The sequence below is a fragment of the Euleptes europaea genome, chromosome 3 (assembly GCF_029931775.1).
Source record: "Euleptes europaea isolate rEulEur1 chromosome 3, rEulEur1.hap1, whole genome shotgun sequence".
In the NCBI taxonomy this organism is placed as follows: domain Eukaryota; kingdom Metazoa; phylum Chordata; class Lepidosauria; order Squamata; family Sphaerodactylidae; genus Euleptes; species Euleptes europaea.
Window position 1 is genome coordinate 58,205,080 of NC_079314.1, and position 17,960 is coordinate 58,223,039.

At 39.3% G+C, this 17,960-nt stretch overlaps 1 protein-coding gene across 3 annotated transcripts in view; it reads right to left on the reverse strand.

Moving 5' to 3' along the window:
* PTPRZ1 (protein tyrosine phosphatase receptor type Z1) overlaps positions 1-17,960 on the reverse strand; it is a 127,362-nt gene that overhangs the window by 89,300 nt on the left and 20,102 nt on the right. For all 3 annotated transcript variants that reach the window (XM_056845797.1, XM_056845796.1, XM_056845795.1), the window contains exon 2: positions 8,556-8,615. In XM_056845797.1, the coding sequence (XP_056701775.1) occupies positions 8,556-8,615 (60 nt within the window). The remainder of the gene's footprint in view (positions 1-8,555; positions 8,616-17,960) is intronic.

The window sequence follows — 17,960 nt, forward strand, 5'->3', positions numbered from 1 at the left end:
CATGTAATTCAGAAATGAGTGTTTATACTCTAAGCTAAGAGGACTGAAAGAAAAGGAAGTCCATATTAGGACATAAGACATCAGAAGACATGAGCAGCTGCTTACTAAGCTATTGCTGCACTGCTCCTGGTATCTGATAAAAGAGAATAAAGGCACCCCTCTGAAGGATAAGAAGGAGGGAATAAAGGATCTTTCTTCACTCTTAATGAGTCTAGAAACAGTATAAATACAGCTATAATACAGCTAGCACTTTAGAGTGCTATGACTGGCAGACTGCAGCTGTCTGATGTAGCACTTCTCCATCTCAAAAGGCTTGAGATGTAAAACATTGAAACTCTAGACCTTGCGCGGACAGTAGTTCTCAGAGATATCTTGAAGTATCAAGATCTGGATATTTCAACATATCTTACTTACAGTCTTCTTGTGAGACTGCTCTATTCCTAGAAGAGGATAGAGACCCTTAGAATTCCTATTCTTTGAATAGGAATCTAAGTGCAGTGATCTTTCCATGTATTTGAACACTGAGAGTCCATCAGATTTATGGATTCTTACAAACTAAGCCTATTTGGCTTACCAATGCTAAGAAGCATCCTGAATACAGGGCTAATAGCTAGACCTCTGGGATTGTGTCAGAACGTCCTCTACTTAACAGAACCTCCTCAGAGCAAGAGACCAGAGATGTTCCTGAAGGGAAAGGAGACTCTCTGTACTCTGTGAGATATGCACAATGCACATACACAGATTGGCACAGTCAAAGAGACTGTAAACAGCTTTAAGCTAACACATAGTATTTATATGTTCAGCATTGCTGTCTAAAACTAGAAAGAGCATGCATAGCATGTACATATACAATGCCTGATCTTAATGATGATCAGTTAAGAATATTAATAGAAGTCTTTAAAGGATTCAAGACTTAGCAAATACAGATGCTCTGGGATAACTTCATATGTTCTCATAGAGCTTAGATTCTTAGAGGACTCCAGATGATACAGATGACACACCAAGGTATAGTGTGTCTTCTGTAACAGAAATGTTATGATGTTTTGAATGGTTTAAGTTAGGATGCTTCTAACCAAATCTTTCTCCAAAGAATTAACCATATTTTGACAGGATTTCTGTAACCTTATATTCTGAATGAAGGTGCATTGCACTAAGGATACTTTATGAGTATATTCTGACTAAGATACTCCTTTATGGAGGCATAGAGAATGTGAATGATTACTTGCTACATAAACATGTTTAAGACTAATGATGTCTATCCTTATATGATATTTTAAGGCTTTGCAACCAAAAAGCATATATTATATAATGTAAATAAATGTGTTTTTTATATACTTCTACTCTTGTCCATTATTATAAATTTATTGGCGTGTTCAAGAGATGTCCTAGGAGCAATAACAAGTTTCTAGGAACCGTTGATTCCGGTCTAGTGGTATCTCGCTGAATAAGATAACATATCCCTTCTCAGGAAGGGGTCCTTTCTAAGAGTGTAGGCACTTAACGGCCCGAACCGCGACAGGGTTGTCAACCTCCAGGTAGTAGCTGGCGATCTCCTGCTATTATAACTGATCTCCAGCTGATAAAGATCAGTTCACCTGGAGAAAATGGTTGCTTTGGCAATTGGACTCTATGGCATTGCAGCCCCTCCCCTCCCCAAACCCCGTCCTCCTCAGTCTCTGCCCCCCCCAAACCCCCCACCCTTCCTACTTATAAGGAAGATGCCAGGGATCAGGTATTGGTACAACAAGCTATTTATTAAACTTCTATAACACAAAGAAAAGGTCAGCAGGTACTGGCTTCACATTCCTACCTATAATATACTTTGTTGCCTCCTGCAAGTTTTTATTCTTTTGAACACCAGACATTGCTTACTCTAGCCCCAATCAAGCATGGCTTTTGTCCACGCAGGTCCTGTGTTCCCTAGAACAGCTTTCTGGGTGGCTTTCCCTTGTTCAGCAGTGGAAAAGCTGGTTGGATCCAATCCTAATGCTGTCATTTATGATGGTTGATCCCACACTTGCTGTGACAGTGTCTTAACAGATAAGTCAGTGAGACAGTATTTGGCCTCTGTAATTTTTTCAATCATAATGAGCTGTTCAGTTCTGTAAAATAAAAACTGTATCCACGCAAGGAAGGTGATCTTCAGGTTAACAGCCAGATTGCTCCCGGATAAATATTTGGTAACAGATAGAAAACAGAAGGTGTTAATTCAAAGATATTTAGCTGCAACATCTCTATTTCTAATGAACTGTAATTCATATCCTTACATAACAAAACATTAATTTGAAGTGAGAAAAATATATTCTCACTTGAGTTTTTAATATAGCTAAAATGTAAAATGTCACCGTTCATCGGCAAAGAGCTTTATGACTCTTGAAAGATGTAAGAACAAGCAAGTAAAATCAGCACTGAGTGGGAACTGAAATATTTGTCATAATTGACAATGATGAAAAAAATTCTTCATCTGAGATAATTTAATATGCTCTTCCTGGTGTGTCTTATAAAACGCAGGAGTGATCCACAATAATTCAAGAAAAGCAATTAGTATTCTGATCCCTGTTTTGTATTAACTTGAATAGTAGTGATAAGTGATAAGGTTTTAAGAGTCCCCCCCCCCCTTACATTGCTCTTCTGGGGATATAATTTCAAAGAGGGTCACTGCTTAGCAAGCCTGCAATCTATTTAACATTATTTAAAATTGTCAAAAGTTCAAAGAAAATAAAAAATAGACACATAATGATTTAAGAGCTGTGGACAACTAAAACATTCTGGCTGCTATTTAATTTTAGTGTGAAGAAAAAGCAGCTTCCATATTGAAATTAAAATGCTTCACTGACAATTAACAATTCAGTTAACAAATGGTGCATAGATTGTATGACAGTTGCTTTGAAAGAGATAATTGATGCCTCGTATAAAATATAGTTTAACAACTTTCTTCTAGTCTGAAGAACAGTTAGAGTAGTGTCGTGGTTAGAATGTCGGACTAGGATCTGGGATACCCAGGTTTGAATCCCCACTCTGCCATGGAAGCTTGCTGGGTGACCTGGGGATAGTCACTATCTCTGAGACTAATCCACCTCACTGGGTTGTCATGCGGATAAAATGGAAAAGAAGAATTATGTAAGCTGCTTTGGCTCTCCACTGGGGAGAAAGGCAGGATATAAATGAAGTAAATGAATAAATGATATGTATAAGTATCATTTAAAAGATATAGGAGAACCCGTACCTAAAGCTAGCATTCTTGAGAGAATATCTATCAGTCGTAAACTACAAATTCTATGAATATATTTAGTTATTAAAGGATTTAAATAGTAAAAAACACACACATACACACACACACAAACATTGTGGGAAATTTCAGTAAATGGATTGTGTTTTTCCATGATAGTCACTACACATGTCTGACTTTCTAAGCCAAAAGGCTCCATCCCAATACATCCTTTGTTTTGAAAACAACAAGCAAGCTTTTGGGGAAAGGGCAGGAAATAGCACAAAAAGAGACCATTCTTTTTATTCCAGATTAACATATGGAGCTATACGTTTATTGGATTCTGGTAAATTTACAGGGTGGGAAGGCCATTCTCAATCAACCATGAGAGCCCCAGGAAAGGGGATAACTTTAAACCTAAGAAGAACAACAATTAGCTGTGCCATTACCAAAATCCATCTAAAATAACTGTAATGGATAATCTGGATGATAAGAAAGACTGGGATCGTATCAAGGTCTATGATGAGATAGGTGGAAAAAGTTGAAAATGGATGGGCTGAAGGAATTAGTGATAGTTACTAGTCTAGGAAGGTCTCATGTCACTGTATTTGTGAAGGCATTTAAGCTCATTGGGAGAACCACTGTATGGGAAAGCCAGGATGAAACTGAAGTAGTCAATACAACCAAACAAAACCTGGGAAGACCCATTTGTCAGTCATATTCCAATGGACAACTGCAGTGTGCTTTCTTCAAGTCAATCTCTCCATGATAAATAATATTATCTGATCACAGTGATAATGATAAATGGTAATTTGTTGAAAATGCTGTTGCTGAATCAACAGAGTGCTCAGGAGTAAGTGGCAAACCATACACTTAGAAAGAAAGATGCGTTTTGCTTTGTAAGTCTGTGATTTTGCTCTCTAAAGCATATACCATCAACGGTCAAATTGCCTGCAACAACATAACACAGGCACATAATTTGTAAACAATAAAAAAGTTCCTGAAGATTATTATTAATTAAAATTAACTTGGCTTCATCTATACTGTGATAATATTCCATCAGTCTAGCTGGGAAAATACAGCAGGGAACAGAATCTCTCTTGCTTATGGAAAGATCACTTAACTATTAGCTTGGTAATTTACCTCTAGATAAATAAATATGTTATTAGGTTTGCCTGAAAGACCAGTGGGATGTATGTAATGGAGTGTTGTATGTGGAGGACCTTGGTTCAAATCCCAATTCATTCAGAAAGCTTACTGGATCTGCAGTGCTTTCACATAGCCTCCCCCCTGCCCCCAAAGGAAAGCAGACAGCTGTCACAGTAAAGAAAAACATCCAGACAACATTGGGCATGACGCTGCCTGACTCCCACTTTCTTCTCCTCTATAGAAATAATGACATAATTTTCTGTGAAGTAAAAGGGGGTCGCTAAGGGTGATGCCTCCACCCCCTTTTAGCTCTTTAACTTGACCAAGCTGTACTCTACCAGTACAGCACAGTGGGGAAAAGAAAAAAGACAACTGAAAGGGCTTTAAGGAAGAGGTGTGAACTGTGGGGACCTCTGCATAATGCACAGGGGCAATGGGAGGGACACGGGTTAGGTTGGGGGAAGTAGCAGAGCAAGTCACATGGGAATCGGGAATGCAGACACCATTCCCACACCATTTGCTGCTGCCATGAGGCGGGGACATTTTCGTGCTCCTGTTTGGAAGCAGTTTCAGTGAGCTTGGTCTCCCAATATATTTTATTAACAGTGCTGTTGTGAAGAACAATCCAATGTTGTCTTGTGTGGTTATTTTTCATGCCAGTTCTGGTATTGCTAAGGTAGATAGATGGTGGCATTGGAATTAACATGTATCCAGTGTAACAAAAATGGGCAAGATGGCATGGCTAAAAACACCTATGATCCCCATGAGATTATGGCTTGAGGTAACCAAAGGTGCTGGGTAAGCGACCCAGCTGTAAGATCACTGGTGAGAGACAAGAGGAAGTTAGACTATCAGTGTTAAAGCCCATACAGTTACAGAAGAAAAAGAACCATTGGTACAAATCATTTTATTCATATAGATTAAAATGCAAATGAGTGATTATGTGTGAGAAACAGGAAGCAGTTTGTTGGTTCAGTACTGAGAACTACTATGGCAGATGCAACACACGTTTCGCCTGCACATGCTTTTCTCTCCTGTAATTTCTTTGGGTCGCAGCCACAATATGTAACCCTATGCAAAATTGTGCCTCTTCGGTGGGCATGTACAATAGGAGATGCAATACAACCAAAAAGACTACTGAGCCAACATCACCATCCCTCATCTTTATTAAGTGACGAACCCCTTTCTGATCTAGCTTCAGTGAGTAGTCCTATAGATTTATTCAACAATTCTGTGATCTTTCATATGGACAGGATGTAAATATATAAACACAAGGAATTCTTATACAAACAAAGTGTAAAAACATATTTGTTTGAAAAGAATAGTGGGAGGGTAAAAGTCTGTTTCATAGAAAAGGAAACTGTAATTCCCTGGAGGTAGTTTTTTATCTGCCCTCTTCAGCTGTGCAGGCATAATTGTATTTGCAATTACTTAGGAATTACACGAGGGAAGTTCATTGTCTTGCATACCACTCATTCACTAGTCTGAACACCAAGCAGACAGAGGCTACAAGAGCAGCTGTACAGCCTCTCTTGCCAGTTTTGCTACCTGGGAGGAAATGTCATCATCTCCTTGAATGCAGGTTCATACCCTGTGCAAACTCATACAGAAGAATTATTTACCTGGGTTTTCACCTCCCATGATTGTATGACAAAGACAGGGATCATTTGTGATCTATCACACCCCACCCCACCCGGAATATTTGTGACCATCAGTCCTCAATACTTTGAGAGATTAAATTAAGGTAGTCTCTCTTTGGGTGAAAAGGCATGGTCGTTTAGCCTCCTTTATTCCGTTTCAGCCAGGATTCAGCCAGGATTGAAAACATGCGTTTTCGCAGATCCTGGCTGAAACAGGGAACAAAGGAGGCTAAAGCTACCATGCGTTTTCGCCCTTTCTCTCTCTGTGTGAAGAACACATTCTTCTTTTGAAGTTAATATTTTTAGTGAACATCCCCAGTGAAGTCTAAATTGAAGCAGCAGCCTAACAGCTTTCCAGACAATAAGGTGGTGCTTTTGGCCTGCTAAAGAAGTATTTATCGAGCAATTACAGATTGTTCTATGAGAACTGACTCTCATAAAAGCAGCCTTCTGCTTTAGTTAGACTGATCTTGGATATCTGAAAGGGAGGGGGATCAATTATCTGACTGTTCTGTTCCTAAAGAACAAACAGATTTCTATTGACTGAGCACAAGCTCATGACTTCAGAAACTTCACACTGTGTAAAAAGGAGATACACCTCCCAAAACTGGAAATTTTGGAAACATTGGATCATTTACATTAATTCTCCCTGCTGGTGACTTATAAAGGACTTTATTATCTAGAGAGCCTGTGGTCTAACTTCGATGAAAGGAGATATTATCTAAAGAAAAAATAATCTGCTGTTTTTATAACAGAGATCTAATGATTTTATTGCTTTAAAATACTTATAGCATAGTTTTTTGACAAACATTCAAAACAGTTTCCAGCTATCTAGGTGAAACAGTAAACATTTAAACCCACAACAATCAACCCAACAACACTCTTGAAGACTGCCACAGATGGCCACCCATTCCAAAGAACTGGGTCAGCCACTGACAAAGCCCGACAGTGAGATGGAGCTAACTTAACCTCCCTTGATGTTGGGACTGTAAGCAGACCTTGTTGTGATGAGTACAGTACTCTCAAGGGCTCGTTTTAAAATAATTTGTATTCTAGATCCTTTCAAAAACTCAAACTAAAACGACATGGTGTTGCTAATAAAAGATTTAGCAATGCTGTGAAATACTAGAAATAGCTCATAATTGTTATATCCTTCACATGGGCCTCAAAGTAGAAATGTATTTTAAAAGTAACTGGGATCCAATTTTAGAAAATAACGCCTTCTCAGAGTTATTTGTGCTGATCATTTAATCTCTTCACAGAAGTCAGTTTATGCCTGACCCAAGTGCGGCAGTGTAGTTAGAATGGTCTTAGATCAGAACTAGTACAAACAACAGATCAATGATTACAACATATTTACTGCCTGGCAACACTCCCAACAGTCCTCTTATATGCAGAAAAATGCATTTGTAAGAAGACTGCACATACCTAGTGGTGGTTGCAGGAGACTGAATGGATTATCCTCAAATCCATTTTCAATCTTTTATTTAGTTCAAATACTACACTATTACTTTAAAATTTCCTGTAGAAAAGTCTATATACTTATGCACGTGTGGTTTGAAGAACAGAAAACAAAAACATTATGATGCTCTCGTATAACAAAATGGTTGTTCAGGGTTGCATTTATTTCCCCCTTTCCCTCAAGGTACTGCCTACAATTGCTTCTTGAAATTTAACAACACATGGAACCACTTTGGTCCCCCCTTCATACCACAACTGCATAACTGAATGAAAGGCTTATGGATCAGAATTCATGGCATTGTATTGGAGTACAAAGATGCGTGGCAACCCTTACATTCAAGCCTTCTTTCTATTTTATGCTTTCAATTTATATGTTGGTATTCTATTTTTAATCTTTTGAACATTAAAAAGACTGCACATTCTCTTGCTAAACAAATATAACACTAATTTAAATATAGAAACAAAACAGAAACACTTATTGAAAATTGTCTGATAACAAAATGCCAAGAAAAGGAAATCTTTGACCATTCAAAATGAAACTAATAATGTAATGGGAAGCTCCAACAGAAAACCAGTAGATTTGTGTGGGAGACATAAACCAAGTGCATCGGGGTAAGGAAAAAATGGATAAATAGGTATACCGGTGACTGATAAATCCACAAACCTGGGTCTTGATCCAACAACAATTGAATTTATTTTTCAAGTTAATAATCATATAAGCAAATCAGAATATGACATGGTTGTTTATCAGCTCCTAGACTCTGGGAATAAGCTGGAAAGCAGACTCGACACTACCATTTTGTGTATTCTGTCCCAATAAGGATGCATGCCTCTCCTCTTTCACACTGGATCACACACAGGGCTTTTCTGGTAGTGGGATATCTGGTGAACCTCAAAACAAAAAAGAACTACTTTCTTTGTGATAGCTGAATGAGCATATGTATTCCCTGACTTCTTTCCATCCCTTTTACATTTCATTTATGCAGAAATGCAATTTTACCCAGCCAGTTTGGTTTACTTGGATTTACCTATAAAAGGGAAAAAAATTGCTTGTTTATAACAATGAAGCATCATGAAACAGCAAATAATGCCCTTACCTGAATAGGACCAGTCTTGAATAATTTTCCGCTGCTGTCTGAGATACCCAGAAATCAATTCTAAAAACAAACACAACAAGATCATGTCAGCTTCAAGTAGCACAGATGCCAAAAAACAAATGAACTGTCATAATCAGTGTTGATGAATCAACTTTCTCTGTACATTATTTTAGTCACAGAATAAACAGAAATAATGTGCCTCGTGCCCCTTTGTTATATCTCACGTTATATTAAAGTGGGGCATTAATTTGGGCTATTCCATGTGCTGACTCTGGCATTTGTCTCGTTTCAAAATCCCAACTCTTCTATCCCTGCTCCTTCAGATCAAAAAACTGCCCCCACCCCCCGCTGGTAAGCTTTAGTGGCTCCTTATGTAAAATGAATCTGTCATTAGACAGAATCAGTTTTGAGTTCCTGTTGTTCATTCTTCTCCCTTGAAGTGGAACTGCTAGTTGCCACAGTTTTAGAAACTGTATGAGCCAAGTCTGTGTCAGGTTAGTCTCAAATATTCTTTCCACTGTAACACCCTTTGCATTCAGATGTCACATCTAGCCAATGTTCAGCCTCAATGCGCAGACTCAGTTTATTGCCATGCTTGTGCACATGTCTCCCTCCTCTGTCCTTTTCATAATTTAAAGCATGATGAAGGACTCATGGTTTAAAACCCTGGTTGCCTGTGACATGAATGCAGGTTAACTTTCCCCACCACAAATGAGATTCTAAACCTTTGTCGTCTTCCAAGTAAGAAGGTGGGGGGAAGAACTAGGTGCCTGACAAGCATGGGGACAAGCAAGGGTTGTGCACATTCTAGCTTAATGTCACCTTGGTATGACATTTGTGCCAATGGCCTCCCCACCCATGTCCCTGCCCCTGATCTCCCTCTGGCAACCTTACCTGTATTTTGAGTGGTTTCCTAAAACTTCTCTTGTTTAACTGGCTTAATTTAGCTGAAGTGAGGATGATACGGTTCTTCACATACTCATGGAAGTGATAGGGCTTGTCATTGACCAAGCTTTGAAAACCCATATAAACTTTTAAGATCTGTCTTTATGCTCTCAATCAGTGTTCACAACCTTTTTTATCTGATGTCCTACCAATCACTCTGTCAAAGAATTTGGATCCCACCATGACAAAAACAAAACACCCACTTTTGTATGTTTACATGTATTTTGTTATTATATCTATCATTTACATTAAGTTATAAGGACATGAAAAAACTGCAGAAACACAGTGGATAATCCCTGACAGGCAGAGTTGGCAGGAAACTGCACATCTGACACACACAACATAGAATTAGTGCATGGATCCTTTTTGTCATGTTTATAGAAATGAGACATCAAAGCAACGCAGACAATATGCAGATCTGCCAATAAAGCATTCTTAAAATATAAAATTGTTACAAGAACTGAAAGCAGATGTTAACCCCAATATAATCATAAACTGTTATTTGTTAGTGTCTGAATTCTCCATAGCCATTGACTGAGTTGCTGAAATCTCATTAAAATGGAAGGGAATCTTGAACAAGCAAAAGGGAGAGAGTAGTAGGAACAATAGAGAGTCTAGAGGCAGGCACAGGTTGCAGATAAGGGTCAAACTGAACACAATGCAAGAGATCCATGATTAGGATGTGCCATGTTATATTCTTTATTTGAAACATTACTGTGTTCCCATTCCAATGCTGAAAGTGAATTACAAAAGTACTTTAAACACACACATACATATAATACAAAAATACAATGTCCTTCAACAATAAAATACTCAAAATGACTAAACAACCAAACAGAAAGGCAAACACTGGCTGCTTCAACATGGCCGTGAGTCTCTGTGTAGCTTTCACTATTAGAGCAAGTGCTACAGCAGTATAATATTGGCTATTACCTACTGGTCATTTATAACAATCGTGTTACCTCTTTAACATGTAACCAACTAACCTCTTCTGATAAATTCTGCTACTTGCAAAACACCAGCTTAAAAAAGGGCCTTCAATGCCACAGCAAGGATTATTTAAAGAACAGTATATAGGTTAGTTAACAGAAGAACAGATAGGAAAGAGTCATTCAACATGACTAAATTATAGTCATCAACTATAATAGGTAGAGGCTCAGGGAGTGGGTCTGAAGGGAAAGCTGAAGACAGAGGGCAGATAAATGTAGGTTCACTGTTGGATGGGAAGGAAAGAAAGAAGCAGGAAAAGGGGAGAGACTATGGGGCCTTTCGGGGAATGAAAATAGAAAAATACTGCAGGATAGGGAAATGTGATGCTTCCCACAAATCCTTCTGGGTTCCCGTTTGTGAAGGTACAATGAGTAGCTTGTATGATGGCGATAAACCCAGGAATGTTAAACCTGGCATAACAGAAAGCTCAGAGAGAAATTGAGTCACAGTTAGGGATCTGGGTACCCAAGGTTGGGTAGAATAAAATATATTTTAAATAGCAAAAAGTCTCTCCTTTATGTTTGGCTTCCCCTTAGTGAATTTGGACTTGGTTAAGAAGCAGTGGCCTCATTCACACATGTGTCAAGCATACATGCATCTCTTTGACTACACATGGAAACAGTGAGGACAAAAGAGAGCCTCAAGGGAAGGCGGGCACTAGAAGGAAAAATGGTACTTGAGTGAAAAAAGAGGCAAGAAAGGGGATGAGCTGCTATGATATTCTGATGGAAAAATCTCACTCAAAACATATAGGGACAGAAGGAGGTGGGTGCTACTGGTAGAAAGGGGTATGGATCTTTAAGGGCTTCCAGGTTGGCATCATTATGAGAAAGCTGAACAGCTTGCTGTTTGGCAGGGCATCCCACCAACTGTACATATGCAGTTGGTAGGGAGAGCTATGGAGTGATAAGGTGATCTGATTTTAGAATATACCTTTCCATGAATTTTTGTGGGCATTTATTGGCCTGGGTAACAAATCATTTTAGTAATTAACACATTTAGCAATAATTAGCAATTTACCCCATCACTAGAGGTGAGCATACAGTGAGGAAAAAAATTATTTGATCCCCTGCTGAATTTGCCCGTTTGCCCTCTGACGAAGAAATGACCAGTCTATAATTTTAATGGTAGGTTTATTGTAGCTGTGAGAGACAGAATAACAACAGGAAAAACCCCAGAAACCCAGAAGACAAAAGTCAGAGATTGATGTTCATTATAATGAGTGAAATATGTATTTGATCCCTTTGCAAAAGATGACTTAGTACTTGGTGGCAAAACCCTTGTTGGCAATTACAGAGGTCAGGCGTTTCTTGTAGGTGGCCACCAGGTTTACACACATCTCAGGAGGTATTTTGTCCCACTCCTCTTTGCAGATCCTCTCCAAGTCAGTAAGATTTCGAGGCTGATGTGTAGCTGCTCGAACCTTCAGCTCCCTCCACAGATTTTCGATGGGATTAAGGTCTGGAGACTGGCTAGGCCACTCCAGGACCTTAATGTGCTTCTTCTTGAGCCACTCCTTTGTTGCCTTGGCCGTGTGTTTTGGGTCATTGTCATGCTGGAATACCCATCCTCGACCCATTTTCAATGCCCTGGCTGAGGGAAGGAGGTGCTCACCCAAGATTTGACGATACATGGTCCCGTCCATCATCCCTTCGATGCAGTGAAGGTGTCCTGTCCCCTTAGCAGAAAAACACCCCCAAAGCATAATATGTCCCCCCCCATGTTTGACGGTGGGGATGGTGTTCTTAGAGTCGTAGGCAGCATTCCTCCTCCTCCAAACACGGCGAGTTGAGTTGATGCCAAAGAGCTCAATTTTGGTCTCATCTGACCACAACACTTTCACCCAGTTCTCCTCTGGGTCATTCAGATGTGCATTGGCAAACTGCAGACGGGCCTGTACATGTGCTGTCTTGAGCAAGGAGACCTTGCGGGCTCTGCAAGATCTCAGTCCTTCACGGCGTACTGTGTTACCAACTGTTTTCATGGTGACTATGGTCCCAGCTGCCCTGAGATCATTGACAAGTTCACCCCGTGTAGTTCTGGGCTGCTTCATCACCGTTCTCATGATCATTGCAACTCCACGAGATGAGATCTTGCATGGAGCCCCAGACCGAGGAAGGTTGACAGTTAGGGTTAGTCAAAAAGGGCAAGAGTCCAGTAGCACCTTAAAGACTAACAAAAATATTTTGACCAGAAAATATTTTTGTTAGTCTTTAAGGTGCTACTGGACTCTTGCTCTTTTTGACTACTACAAACAGACTAACACGGCTACCCACTGTGAGTTAGGGTTAGGGTTAGGGTTGTCACCTTCTCACTAAGCTGCTTGGCAATAGTCTTGTAGCCCAGTCCAGCCTTGTGCAGGTCTACAATCTTGTCCCTGACATCCTTGGACAGCTCTTTGGTCTTGGTCATGGTGGCTAGTTTGGAATCTGATGGATTGATTGCTTCTGTCGACAGCAGAACCCTAACCATAACCCTAATCTGGCTGGTTGATAGGGGATCAAATACTTATTTCACTCATTATAATGCACATCAATCTCTGACTTTTGTCTTCTGGGTTGCTGGGGTTTTTCCTGTTGTTATTCTGTCTCTCACAGCTACAATAGACCTACCATTAAAATTATGGACTGGTTATTTCCTCGTCAGAGGGCAAACGGGCAAATTTAGCAGGGGATCAAATACTTTTTCCCCTCACTGTAGCTGTGGCATAGTAACAGCAGCATCTTTTGCTTTGGCAAGTAAGACTAACACATCTTGCTAACAGCCTGTCAGTAATAATCTCATTATAAAAGGTCACACTCTAAAGTGGGTCATTAAACTAATTAACAAATATATCTAGGAGACGGACAACTGAAAAGAGTATGATGGCTGTGCAACAATCATAAAGCATGCTGCTATTATGCACTTACATAACCCACTGTAGTCAAAAGGAACTGCATGTGTACAACAGTGAGGTCATAAACTAAAGTGTCACTAGGTATATTAGATATCTTGAAATCAGCAGAAATATGGGAAATACCTGCTATAGCTCCCCACCAATGTAGTTTTTTTAAAATCCCTTTTATGTAAGCACTTAAAGCACTTAAAAAGATAGGAAGCTCTGATTTCCAAGTATTAGATGCTATTTTCAGTTTCTTCCTTTATTCATTGTTCTCTTAATTATTACTTCAAACAACCTGTTGAGTATTCATATGCAAATGACACCACTTTTAAAGTTTCAGTAGCCAAGAAACGATAGCTTCAGCAATCAAGAACAGGATTCGTGTTTTTACGCATTACACACACTTACATTTTGGCAAAAACCTTGCACAGAAAGCAGAGCAACATGTAGCTTCTGTACAAAGATCACCAGTCAAATAAAGTTTATTTCCACATTTCTAATGTCATATGACATTTTTATTATTTAAAATAAATGTCAGTGGAAGAAAATCCTAAACTTGATGAAGGCCTTGATGAAGAGGAACCTATATGCATGTCTGGTGGATGTGTAAAAAAATTAAAAATTAAAAATTAAAAGTTTTTGGAAAAGAATACTGAAAGAAACAAATAATTTGATCAATGGTAAAGTGAAAAGGAAACCATCATTTTGTTTGCTGGGAATTCCACCAAACAATATTTATGACCGGGATAGAATTATTTGCCAATACAGTTTTGCTGCTGCAAGAACTGTGATAGCTAAAGTTTGGAAACAAACAAATAAACCCTCAATTATAGACTGGAGAGAGAAACTATGGTTATATATGAGGATGGCCAGATTAATGGAATTTTTGCATGGAAATGATATGGAAGAATTTAAACAAACATGGTCTAAGGCCACCTCATATTGGGATAAGATGGCAAAAATGGACTTTATGAAGTTATTTAGTGAGATATAGAAAAAAATTTCTTTTAAGTAAAATTAACTTTTAGACAACTGATTAAAAAAAAAACTACCTGACACTTCTTCGGAAGTCTGGTGATGGGTCACTTGTATTTATTTATTTATTTATTTTCCCTTGGGGTGGGGGAGAAAGGGTACTTTTAAATTATTAGATTGATTATTGTAACGAAAATTGAAAATTGATGTTGTATAAATACCCTTTTACACTTTTTCCTTATTTTACTGATACTGATTTTTTTTCTTTTTACACTGTATGGTTTGTTAAAAATTGAATAAAAATTATATAAAATAAATAAAAAAAAACTTGATGAAGGCAACATTGATTACAGTGGATCCCCAATCTTTTCGAGCCTTTGGGCACCTTTGGGATTCTGACACCAGGTGGTGGGTGCAACCACAAAATGATGCAGAAGGTAGAGCCAACCACAAAATGGCTGCCGCAGGAGATGGAGCCAACCACAAAATATCAGAGTGAAGTTATGCATAACTCTAATAGTAACGGCTCAACATTTCAGGAGGCTCTGCTTAATAGGATGCCTTTTAAACTGAACATGTTGTTTAAAAATATTTTCCTGCATACACGCAGCATACTTCAATCACACAGTGAAAATCCATGTGTTGTGGTGGCAGTTGCTGCTGAAGTAATTTAAAAAATCTACACAGCCAATCAGAAGCTCTGCTGGAAAACGCAAAATAGCATGCTAACTCTTAAAATTAGACCAATTGACAATGTATGGATAAGTACTGGTAGTGGGAAGAAGCAATCACTAGACACTGTTAAAATTATGAAATCCACACCCATTTAATGCATTGCAGTTGGCATTCAAACTGATCCCAAGCAATGCCACAAGCCCTGTGTAAGAGGCATAGACATATTTAAATGAACGCATAAATCAAGAGAAAAGAACAAAAATAGTAATTAACTTGCTAAACAGCACTAGATATCTCTCTCTCTCACACACACACACACACACATATACACATATACTTACACACACACGCATAGATATATGTATGTATATATTTGAAGAAATTAATCTTCATTATTTCAGGCTGCAGTTTTGTGCCTACTGAGACTTTACACAATTAGATGTAGGAATGCTGCTATAGTCAAAAAGTCAAGTGAGATACACAAACTAGAGTGATCACAAAATCTGTTTAAGATGGATCTAGTTGAATCTTGGCCCTTCCCATTTCAAACTAATCTTTGGATCGAAACTTTACCTCTGGTGCGTTTGATGAGCAGTCCAAGAGAGATCTGCATTTTGGTGCCTGCCATGACTGCTAAAACTGGGGAATTTTTCTTAAATAATTTCTGTGACATAGAGATTCAGGAATCCTAGAAAAAGCACATCCATGTGTTGCTATAGAAACAAGAAGAGATAACTCCTCCAAAACAAGCTCTTTTTGTTCTGAAAGCAGTTTTTAAATAGTTTTTCAGCAAGCAAAGGGCTTATTTTGAAAGGGTTCATCATATTCGTTTAGTTTCTGTATTGCAGATTAGTATTATTGTGTTCTTTTATACCACAGAATAAAAAAAAATGATAAACCCTTCAAAACACGTCCTCTCTGTGCCAAAAAGGTTATAGAGAAACTGTAAACACCTGTTTTTGGGTAGGCAAAAGGTTAGTTTTGAATGGGGTTTCTCTTATTATTTAACTAGCCCTTTCCATGCCAAAAAAAAAAAAAAAACCCCAAAACATTTTCAGCACATGAATAGCTAGTTTCGGAGTGGATTTGGTTGACCATCCAAGTCTCTCTGGGAAAACAGAGGTGAGTGTTTTGTCCTTACCCCTCAGGTTCTACCAATATTTGACAAAAGATCACTTGGCATGAAATCCTGGGGTCAAATGAATCCCAACTGTTTCACAGATACAACAAGAAAGAAATAGAACACACAAGTGGGGACCAGCAATCTGGAGGTTGGCAACACCAGTTCCCCTGGAGAAAATGGCAGCTTTGGAGGGTGGCGTCTATGGCATTATACTCTGATGAGGTTGCTTCCCTCCCCAAATCTCACCCTCCCCAGGCTCCACCCCTCAAATCAGGCTAGCCTGATCTCGTCAGATCTCAGAAGCTAAGCAGAGTTGACCGTGGCAAGTATTTGGATGGGAGACCACCAAGGCATACCAGGATGTGACATGGAGGCAGGCAATGGCAAACCACCTCTGAACATCTCTTGCCTTGAAAACCTCAACAGGGATAGCCACAAATCAGATGTGACTTGACAGCAAAAAAGAAAAAGAGGTGGCTCTGGGTAAGTCCTGAAGAAGCCTGAATAAGACCACTTAGCATTAGAAATTTGAACTAGTTTGCAAATTGGAAGTTACAAGCTAGCCTCTTATTACGACCCCTTGGATCTCTATCAACTGATTGCTAGACGCTGAAACAACCTAAAGAGTGACCAGCTTACACATAGAGCAAGGTTTCAGAAAGTGTGTGAGAAGAGGTTGTTTAGTGGAAACAGAAAACTAATTGAAACACTTTTGTGTTGGTGTACTCTTTGTCACAGGGCATCAGGAGAATTTGTTTTTCCATTTGAGGTTTACAGAAAGCAACTCAACTGAGAAAAAAAATTGAAAAGATTTTCTTAAATCCCCAGATGAAGGGGATCACATGAAACCAGAGCTGGCAACTTACAGGTGGGGGCTTGAAATCTCCTGGAATCACAACTGATCTCCAGGTGGCAGAGATCAGTTCCCCAGAAGAAAACGGCCTCTTTGGAGCAAGGATTGTAAGGCATAACATCCCTGCTAAGCTTCCTTTCCATGCTTAAGGATGCCAGACTCCAGGTGGGACCTGGGGACTCCCCAAAATTACAGCTAGTCCTCAAACTACAGAGATAAGTTCCCCTGGAGACAATTGATGCTTTGGTGGGCTGACTCTATGGCATTGTACCCCCTGAGGTTCCTGCCCTCCCCAGGCTCCACCCCCAAATCTCCAGACGATTCCCTACCTGGAGCTGGCAACCCTACCCAAAACATATCAGTAGGTTCTGTCCCTGTTAAACTGCTGCCAGATGCTGCCATATGCTGCTTACTCTTTTGGAGTTAATTTATGGTTGCCACCTATTTTTTCCATGGAAAGATAACTTTAACAGCTACATGATGTGAATGTATCTGGGATGGTTGTCCTCTTCCACGGAGACCACAGCTTCAGGAGGGATGCACGTGGAGCAGTGAGGGAGGTAGGGGACACCTGCCTAGATCCCTGGCGATCAATGGGCTGACAGATGTTGCAGTCAGATCACCCTCATATCCAATAATGATTAACAAAGGAATGCCTTAGAGTAAACATTTAGGAAGGGTGATGAATAAACAGTTGTTACAGACATTCTGCCACCCCATGTCCAGTTAAACTCAGAAGAACACAATCAAATTATGAAAGCTGCCCTAGGAAATCAGCATATCCACTACTGAAACTAAGGACCTTGTTGGAGCACACGCTGCTTCATCCTTTGCAAAGATACAGCATGGAGAAAGCCATCACAGACTGCAGCATCACCTCTCTGAGCTTTCTTCTGACCTTTTACTAAATCAACAGAGAGCCTTTTATCATTTCTATTATGGTGCTGACACTCTGTGAAAAAG